This window comes from Corythoichthys intestinalis, chromosome 3 (assembly GCF_030265065.1).
Source record: "Corythoichthys intestinalis isolate RoL2023-P3 chromosome 3, ASM3026506v1, whole genome shotgun sequence".
NCBI classification, from domain to species: Eukaryota; Metazoa; Chordata; class Actinopteri; order Syngnathiformes; family Syngnathidae; genus Corythoichthys; species Corythoichthys intestinalis.
Window position 1 is genome coordinate 10578535 of NC_080397.1, and position 10762 is coordinate 10589296.

Below are 10762 nucleotides of genomic sequence, written 5' to 3' on the forward strand. Positions count from 1 at the left end.
GAGACAGCAGTCCATGTTAGGTGGCGCGTAGGTGGCGGGTAACATTAATCCGGATAAGAGGCATACTAGTGTAGCGAACATGCCGTATAGTCCAACTAATTACACGTTTAAGGCCATTATCCGTCCTAGTGTAGACGTAACCTAAGTAACAAGATGTGATACAGCTGGTGAGCAAGAAAAGTAGAGTGGAAGCTGATTGGCCAGACATGACAAGCAGGCAATAACAGGTGACATGAATTGATGATTACAAGGACAGGAAACAACGCGAAATTGCAATTTCTGGACAAATATGCGATGGTAGCTTTGGTATAATGGTTGGTATATTGGGTCACCTTCTGTTGATTTTGAGGCATTTCGTCATCACTTCCTGCTGATTTTTGGGCATTTAATCATCACTTCCTGTTGAATTGGGGGCATTTAAGGATCATTTCATGTTGCTATGATGACATTTCAGGGTCACATCTTGTTGATATCAGGTAACTTCATGTTTTGGGGGGGCATTTTGGGGTCACTTCCTGTTATTTCAGGTGAATAGAAGTTTTTGTGTGATTGGAGATGAATGGGAAATTTTGCCCATTAGAATTGAAAGGGTATGTTTTTGGCAAATTTTGGGCCAAACTGTACGTTTTTGCCAAAAACTGTATACATCTTTTGTGAAAATGATGTGATTTGGACAAAAACTGTGGGACAAATAATGTTTCGAAATTTCACTTAAAAATAAAATGGCGTTTTGGGGTGAACTACAACTACAACATATTACACAGTAAATTAAAATCGACATTCCGCCATATTTGCTGTTTTTAATGTTAAGTAGCACCGCTGCGTACGCCCAAAGCGATGTGTATGAGTGCTGACGTTATCGGCGAGGTCTCGCGCCGTGGGAGCCTTTGATATGCATGCGGAGCAAGCCCCCCTCAATCCCCCGCAATCGAATTCTTTCTCTTTGGAGGCAGGATTCAGAATTTTTCGTCTTCACCGACACTATATACACGCGAGGCCATTCCGCTACTCAGTCATTGCGTCTTTGTGTCGCAGAGTCGCCATGTAAACTGCCCCTTAGACGTCTAACATTGCCAATTACAAGCAAAGAGTTAATTGCAGGTCATTACTCTTAGGACCTTTTTGGGTCACATTTTGTCTACATTTTGAAGGCATTCCATGGTTACTTCCTGTACACTTTGGATCATTTGCTGTTGAATTCAGGTCACTTCATGTAGGTACATCAGTTACTTTCTGTTGCTTTGGGCCATATCCGGGTCACTTACAGTTGGTTTTTGGGGTGCTTACAGCTCATTCACTTTCTGTTGAATCTGGGTCACTTTCTGGTCATTTTTGGGCATTTCCAGGTCACCTCTTGTACATTTTGGGTCACTTGCTGGCACTTCTGGGTCACTTTTTGTTCAATGGTCACTTGTTTTTAATTTTGGGACATTCCCGTGTCACTTCCAGTAGGTTTTTGGGGTGTTTACAGGCCAATTTCTGTTGATTTTGAGTCATTTTTTGACAGGAATATAGGAATGAATTTACAGGTCACCTCTTGTACAGTTTGGGTCACTTGCTGCTAATTTTAGTGCACTTCTGGGTCACCTTTTTGTTTAATGGTTACTTGTTTTTTGATTTCGGGAAAATTCCGGGTCACTTCCTGTTAACTGTTTACTTCCCATTGATTTTGGGGCATTCCTGAGTCACTTCCTATACATTTTGGGTCACTTGTTAATTTTGGGGAAATTTGAGGTTTTTGAAATTTAAAGTTTTTTTTTTTTTTGGTCAAAAATAATGACAACCCTTTTTGTGGAAGTTGAATGTGCCATTGGAAATACAGGGAGGTTTTTGTCAATTTTTTATGGAATTTTAGAATTTTGCACAAAACTGGATGATAACATTTGTGCTCCTTGATTTCCTCATTTTTTAAAATGGTTAAAATTATGTAAACTGGATTTCTAATGATGTGGGATGGGATTTCAACATTTTTGCCATTGGAAATGAATGGAGCTTTTTTCCACTCCGCTTTTTGTTTCCGCTCCTTGAACGCAGTACTCGAGCAATTGTGACCATATGAGTCCTGAGGTGACGACTTCATGCGGTGGGAGTGACGTGCTTTCTAAAAGTTGCGAAACAGGAAGTGGGCAGAAAGAGGTCAAGTGTGCGCGTAAGTGGTTTAGGGGGAGATAAGGGGGTACCGTGTAGAGGCTCAGCTCCTCGCTTACCCTCACGATGGAGAACAGATGTGGAGGATCCAGAGGTGGGATTTGGGCTTCCTGTCAAGTTAAGCGCTGCCTGACCAAAAGTGTGTATTTGTGCAACCGGAGTCGATGAAGACAAAAAAAAAAAAAAAAAAAAAAAACAACTACCACTGCTTGTGTGGATTTTCTCTGGGTACAAATTCTGTATACCAACTCAGCCTACAACCTAAGTCTTTCCATTTCATTCCTATCATTAACATTTGGGTCAAAAACATGAGTTTTTTGGGGGAAAAGTTCATTTCGAGAGGCAAAAATATATCAAATTTCAAATATTCAAACTGCTACTTCTTGAGTTTTTGTCTGATTCACATAACCTACCCAACACAAACACTCACTTAATCAAGGAACACAAAAGTTAAAGCCAGCTTTCAGCGAAACGTACAGTTCTGCCAAAATTTAACAAAAACTTCCCCATACATTTGCAATATATCCATTTATTTGGAATAGCACATACAACAACCACAAAATTATCATTATTTTTAACAGAAAACCTTCTCTAACTGCCACAATATCAACAGAAAGTGACCCAAAACTAGCAGGTGAAAATGACCTGTAAATGCACCAATATTATTGGGAAGTGAACCAAAACCGACAGGAATTTACCTGTGAAATTAGAAATTGCATTTTCTAGTTAATTTAGTTTTTAGTAACCAAAATATTCATTAGTAAAAAACATAGACTTCATTAACTAATGACGTGACACTACGTCATTCTTTGCGTAACGCCTTATCAGTGGGGGCTGAGCTTCATTTAGTAATAGCCGAAGACGGCACACGCTTATGTCGGATTTAAGCTTGGATTTTTGAAGAACTACGAAAGCTGTGCTACATACAAACAGGAAGAATTGTCTCAGGAAGGATTTGTTCGAGGATTCAAGGTAAATATACTTTTCGTACAATACATGCGTGATTGAAGCATTTATTCGCGGGAATTTTCTTCGTTTACACATGGAAGCAACTAATTTTCGTAACTGACTAGCCTCATAGTTAGCAATATTTATGCGAAATAAATGCTACCTGCAGGCTTTTTTTGCTTTTAACCAAGAATCGAGGCTGTTTTACGTCCATATCTATAAAGAATTTAGGGATTTAAGCATTTATTCACAAGATTTTTTGCTAGAAAACCTCTGTTTACGCCAGGCGGCCGCTAGCCACATTCGCTAACAGAGTAGCATTGTACTTCGACAATATATGTAAAATAAACGCCAACTGCACGGTTTCTTTGCATTTAACCAATAATCGAGACTGTTTTACGTCCATATCTATGAAGAATTCTGGGATTTAAGCATTTATTCACAAGAATTTTCGCCAGAAAAGCTGTTTATGCCAGGTGGCCGTTAGCCTCATTCGCTAACAGAGTAGCATTGCACTTCAACAATATACGTACGTAAAATAAACGCTAACTGCACGGTTTCTTTGCTTTTAACCAAGAATCAAGATTGTTTTACGTCCATATCTATGAAGAATTCGGGGATTTAAGCATTCATTTTCCCCAGAAAAGCTCTGTTTATGTCAGGGGGCCGCTAGCCTCATTCGCTGACAATATATAGTGTGTAATGATTATAAAGAGCTATTCTATTCTATAATAAGTTGTGATTTAATATAGAATTTATTAATAATCTATTTACATATTATTTATAATTGATTCTGCATGTTTTCCTCAAGTATTAAGTTTCTGATGTTAAATTGAGTGATTTATTAGCTGTTGAAAACTTGCAGTAAATAAATTTTTAAAAATTGTAAAAAATATTGATCCTGAAAATATAGGTGATTATCTCTGCATTTGGTGATTTTTGTGCATCTAGTGTAAAATCTGAGAATTTTATAGCCTTTTTAAGTTGTGTCACACTTATATAAAAAAATAATTAATTGGGATTTTATAAGGGAACCACTTTGAATTTTTTTATGCCACTGCTCATGGAGACTCATATATGGCTAAGGTAGGTGCCTGTTTTGGTTTTAGGTCGGTAGCAGCTTTGGTTTTGAAAATATTTGAAGTTTTTGAAAATAGGTCTCCTACAAATCGGCCACGTTTCCCGTGTCATGTCAATAGGTTATGGAGTCTATGAAAAATAATATATTAAAATACATTATTTTAATAAATAACAAATACCTTGTAGCATAAATATGTACTGAGAATAGTTATATTAAAATAGTTTGTTAAATGACCAAAAATAGTCCCTAGCCCTATAAGGGTTAACCTTTTGACCTCTGAATTTACTTTAGCTGAATATAAATGAACAAGCATTTGAAGTATGCATATGTACAAAAAAGCAACAAAAATTAAACAGTTTGTTTTTTGTTTTTTTCACAATTTAAAAATTATAAATTAGAAAATGAGAATCCTCACTTTTCAGTGCCACTGAAATGGTGCTGAAACATGCTAATTAACCATCATCCCTTCCACTTCAAATGGATTGAACATCTATCTCTACCAACAGTGGCCAATTAGCTTAAAAATATCTTTATTTGCTGTAATATTAACTGTCTACATCTGCTGCTTCACCGTTTGTATTACTATATCCTGTGCTTCTAGAAAAACTATCTGTTCGTTAGCTTATCTGTATGACGTTATTTTTAGTTCTCATTCAGTTTTTAGTGACAGTTTCAAACGTCAGCTCACCGCTGATATCAGAAAAACGGTTTCTAATTTGAAATCCTCTCATTTCTTCCATTCCCTCCCACTATTTTGGGGGACACTCACCTTCTCGATCATCTTCACCAGCCTGCAAGAAAAACAAGACAGATTACTACAATAGTCATCAAATCAAATCACGTGGTGTAAATCAACCAAAATGGCTTGATTGTAAGCGTTACGTAACAGCATAGTGTGTGTAGTATGTGTAAAGAGAAGGCGCGCGCACGTGCGTGTGTCAACATCTCACACAGTGCGCGCATTTAAAGGAGTCAAACGTGCACGCCACTTTTTTCTCTCCCTTCCAGTCAGGCCCATTTCTTTTGATTTTAAAAATAAATACTCAAAACACTAAGTTTTTACCTTGCCGGCTGAAGTCGCGATAAATCCCAAGAGCGCGAAGAAGGCGAGTGACAGCGCTGCCATCACGAGTCTCGTCAGGGAAATGATAGGAATTCAAGTTTTACTCCCCCAAAAAAGATGGGGAAAAAAGTGTGCAGGAAAACGCTTCTTCTGTCTTTTTTGCAAATGGTGCAAAGAGTGTGAGTTGCGTGACTTTCTTTGGGGTGTACTTTGGGTGACTTTTGGGTCACTGCAAAGTTTCCGCGGGTCCGACGCTGCTCATGTCTCGGCCGCTGTACAGCTGCGCGACCTGCCTCCTTGCCTGCCTGCCTGCTGCTAGCGATGCCCCCGAGCCCCCGCCTAATAAACCAAATAAGGACAGCCCTGCGTGCATGACGTCACCAAGCTCAGCCACCCACCCCGTGAACTTCCCACACGCACTCCAGCACAAGTTGGGACCGAGCTAATGAACAGCATACGTCAAAACTTTCAGGGCCTTCCACAACTTCAGAGAAGGACTACAAAAAATCTGGACCATTAAAAAATTATACATAAAACGAGTAATACATTTACATTTTTATTAATTAAAAATGTCCTTTGAATTTAATTGAACACTTTGAGTGCCTGCGACAATGACAGACGTCCAATCATCCCTCTGCTGTAAATTTGAATGAGTTCATCATCTATAGATGGATGGATGGATGGATGGATGGATGGATGGATGGATGGATGGATGGATGGATGGATGGATGGATGGATGGATGGATGGATGGATGGATAGATAGATAGATAGATAGATAGATAGATAGATAGATAGATAGATAGATAGATAGATAGATAGATAGATAGATAGATAGATAGATAGATAGATAGATAGATAGATAGATAGATAGATAGATAGATAGATAGATAGATAGATAGATAGATAGATAGATAGATAGATAGATAGATAGATAGATAGATAGATAGATTTTATTAACAGACTCGAGGTCCAAGCCACAACCACACAATACAAGGAACGGACCGCACAAAACTAAAAACAAAAGAAAAATAAAAGAAGGTAAACTACAGTGATACAAAAATTAGGTCATCTAGTGCAGGGGTGCCCAACCTTTTTTGCACCAGGGACCGGTGTGATTTGGGTCTTTTTTTCACGGACCGGTGCTCTGTCAAATTTTGCACCCTTATTAAATTTTGCTCCCAAAGCTTTTGTGGCAATGAAAAAAGCCCTCTATTATATTCAGTTGGACTCTCAATGTTATCCATCGGTGCTAAAAAAAAACTATTTACATCATAAACATACATGTGCAACACGAAAATTGCGTAAATTAATGCTTAACGACACGGTGAAGTCGTAAGTGAGAGAGGTGAATGCAGCTGTCGTGTGCAGCTAACATGGCAAACGTAAGTTAATTATCCTTTCTTTAAAGAAAGTTTGTAGTGTGTACTTTGGAATCGCTGCATTCGCGGTCATTTTTAACGTTACGCACATGCCAAATTTGTCAGAACACCGGCATTGTGCGGCAGAAAAATACAGCAAATATAAAATAACATTTGGTTTTAGCCCCGTCAAGTTAAGTGCAGGGAAAATGCAACTCACCCGCTGAATCAGTGGGAGGCCTGAGCATGTTTCGTTGCAACGAGATGGTCCCGAGATGGGAAAGTGGGAGAAACCCGCTTCACAAAGATACGATGTTGGAAATTGTAGCCCATTTTTCAGTGCTCTCCTAGCGATGTCAGTATATTCCGAAATGACTTTAATCCAGAACGTCGGTAGAGTTGTTGTCTCAAATGTACGTTTAAGATCGCCGTGATTTGCAATCTCTACAAGCTGATATTCCTGTTGCACAGACATGCTCGAATCACTCGGTTTATTCACATACGGATCACGAATCCACTCCTTCGCAGTTCGTGGGTCTTTAGTGATTGGGAAGTAGCATAGATTTTGTTTTCTTCGAGGTTGTAGGCTCATCTTCTGACTCTTCAGATTCCCTTTTCCCTGTAAAAAAAATCTGTCCAAAGACGTGTTTTTCAGTCATTTTGGTGTGGGGGCTAATTATTTCCGGGAACAAATGTGATGGGCGACTACCTACGTCATACGTTATGATCGAGGCCAAGCACACATAGATATACAAACAAGATGAACTGCTAACAGTCTAATCAATGCATTTCTATGACGACCTCCTATCCTGTAGTTGCCTATCTAGAGTAGACAGGGATATTGGTGTGTTAAGCGGCACAGCCCAAAGTCAATTGGCCGGAATGCAGTCGTTAATAAATTATTTATTATTTCTGCACGGCCCGGTACCAAATGCGCCATGAAACGGTAACGGTCAGCGGCCCGGTCGTTGGGAACCCGTGATCTAGTGACCCACTTTTAAAAGGCACCTATACCAGTGCTTCAGCACCCTTAGGAGGGCCTGGTGAGTATTTACCACAGCAGCTACAAACATTTTAGAGGCACTGCACCACCTGGGCCTTTTCAGCAAGATTCTCAGAGAATCATTGTATGCCATTTGCAGTCTCTGAAAACTTGTCTTATGGTAATTTGACCACATATGCGCAGTGTAGAGGGGAGTACAATAGGCCTTGCACAGAGCGAGCTTGAACCTCATCAGAGCACTGACCAAATTTTCGGGAGAGAAGATTGGCTTGGACATATAATGAGCGACACTGTCGCAATATGTCCTCGTTGTCAGTCAGAGTGTCCGTGAGCATATGACCAAGGTATTTTAACCGATCTACAGGACTTTAAATCTTGACCAGACAACTTAAAATCAGGGAAAACCAACCGTTCGTCCTCTTTGGGTATTAAAATCATAATGACACTCTTTGATTCATTGTATTTAATGTTGTATAACTCCCCATACCCGGAACACACATTGAAAAGCGGCTCTAGACCAGCTGAGCTTAATGGATTTTGGAGGGCTCCAAAAATATTAAAGTGAAAATTGTTTTTAGGTTTTGGATAAAGATATAGTCCCTATAAACCAAGGCCGTAGGTTTGGTCTGAACATTGGTAGGGACCATAAAAAGCATCTAAATCTGAGGCATAATAAACTACTCAAACCACTGTACTCTCATGAAATTCTGATGTGTGATTTCATTTCACAGATTTATTTTTTTTTAATGTCAGTTTATGTTCATGTCAGTGTCCCCCTGAAGTGGACCCATTCTTGAATAGGGCCCCGTTTTTTTTGTTATTTTTTAATAAAGGGAATTGCACTTTGAAGCCACCACGTTGCATTACTGTAATGCGCGTGATGTAAACGTTCCAAATAAGGAACAGCTAGCTTGACTTCGTTGGTCCTTGTGGAGGCTGGCATGACCGTAGTAGTTTTGCAGGTTAGCAAGTTCAAACAGTTTAATGTTATGCTAACTCTTGATGCAAGTTGGACTTTCAGTAACAAAATTTGTGGTGTTTCCCCCATCCCGACAAAACTGTCTTTTTATATTACATTACTTACTTACTCGTGCTGGCCGAAAAAAAACTTCTAATATCCCTTCTCTTCGAAGGGGGCAGAGGAGGCGGCATGTTGTCGACATGAATCTTTCGGGGTGTGTGAGTGTGCGTGATTTGTGTGGCGGGGGGGGGGGGGGGGGGGGGCGGTGGACTGGACCGGCACATTCACCAAGTGAAAAGGGATAAATGTAAGTCTGAACATTATGAAAATAATTCACTTAATAATGGTAGGGTCTATTCTATCTTTGCGACAATCTACATTTTTATTATATAACTGAATTAATTACCATATATAATGCAAACAAGGTTTCTTAAAAATTGGTGGGGACAAATTGAGCATCCTGAAGAGATGAGATGGTAGTGTTATGTCCCTACCGTCCATATGCAAACCTATGCCTTTGCTCTAAACCAAGGGCATAGGTTTGGTCTCAACATTGGTGGAGACGATATAACAGTATAACCTGCATGTACAGTTTTTGCTGGGGACAGGACATTAATAAGACCAAACAGATTGGGTGAACAGGGGTCAGGGTGATATTTCTTATAAATATTAACCTTTTTAATTGATAGGCTAAATCATCAATGCAAAATAAATCTGTATTGACTTATACTAACTTTCAAATGTATTGGTTCAGGTGATACACCGTACGATTAAAACGTTTGTTTTTAAAAACTACCAAAGAAACATTTTTGAAAACTTCCAGAATAAATGCCTGGATTTTATTAGCAAATTTAAGTCTGCAATATTTGAACATAAATAATATTAACATACACAATAAACACATATTAATAATCTCTTAACTAACCAGGAGAACAAAAAATATATACGTTTGTCATAAGACCACTCGATATTGTAAGTCTAAATAAAGAAATTAAATACAACTGAAAAAACCTCTTAGTCAGGGAATAACAGATAAATAAAAATGGAGCCTTTCTTTAGGTAAAACACAACTGCTTTTGTCCACAAGCACAGCCAAACTCAACAAAAAATGAAAGCTCCTTTGGGCTGCTTTAAGAACACATAAATAAAATAAAAATAAAAATTGGGTAGAACGGGATAGAACTCTGAGTTAAATCACAAATTAATTAACACAGGGTGGAAAACACACACAAGCCTGAAAAAGCAGTTTCTGCTCGTGTAACCGACTTTTAAATAAACTACTGTATTGTACTGTTTAAGACAAAAGATTTGTTGTGTTTGATAGAACAATACAATATGTCTAGATGCTGTCATAGCAGTTTCATCACGCAATATGCCCCTGGACTATTTTAATCTGTCCGTTTTACCCCTGAGATCCCCGTTTACGGAGACATCATAACTGCTTTTGTTTGAACCCAGCCAAAAAAACAACAAGCTAAGTAATTACATTTATTAGACTTGGATTGGATTTTTTTTTGTTACTACCGCATTTCCCCAATATTTTAGATGATAAATTATCGATTCAAACAATTAAAATTAAAAACAACTTTTAAAAGAGAAAATATTTGAAGAAGAAAATCTAGACCATTTGTTTTGTCCACGGTTTTCGTCTCGCGCTGCATGCTAAATAACTGTTTTTAAACTATAAAAGCCAAACAAAGGCCAGTTGTGCCCATTCACAGCCGTGTCTTTACACTTGGTGATACTTGCTCCACGGAGTTTTTGGATCGAAACAAGGTAAGTACGCGATAATATTTAGTTAAAATCAATGTGTCTTTAATTATGCTTGAACGCGCAACCAGTTACGCGAGAGGAAGTACGAACATAGCAGGCTAACTAACTAATGTCCTATCAATTATCTTTTCAACCTATGTTGCCGTTTGTATTGCCTATTATCGGATGATATTGATGTATTAGATACATTAGATGTTTGAATTATATAGCCGAGGTCCCAGGTTTCAAGGCTAAACACAATACATAGGTGGACAGATATATCAATCTATTTATTGGGAAGTCGCCACACATTCACATTATTGCCTGCCTTACCTTTGAAAAGTCATCATGCCACATACTGTAGATCTACACAGTGGAGTAGAGAAATGATGCAGAAAAACCTGGATTATTATGAGATGTTGAGGGATGCAATTATAGATGTGGGGA

At 38.6% G+C, this 10762-nt stretch overlaps 1 protein-coding gene across 2 annotated transcripts in view; it reads right to left on the reverse strand.

The window, feature by feature from the left end:
* adamts3 (ADAM metallopeptidase with thrombospondin type 1 motif, 3) overlaps window positions 1-5533 on the reverse strand; it is a 278467-nt gene extending 272934 nt beyond the window's left edge. For both annotated transcript variants that reach the window (XM_057832049.1, XM_057832048.1), the window contains exons 1-2: window positions 5241-5533; window positions 4947-4968 (exon numbers count right to left, since the gene is read on the reverse strand). In XM_057832049.1, coding sequence (XP_057688032.1) covers window positions 4947-4968; window positions 5241-5303 — 85 coding nt within the window. In that variant the 5' untranslated portion in view covers window positions 5304-5533. The remainder of the gene's footprint in view (window positions 1-4946; window positions 4969-5240) is intronic.
* Window positions 5534-10762: the final 5229 nt, after the last annotated feature.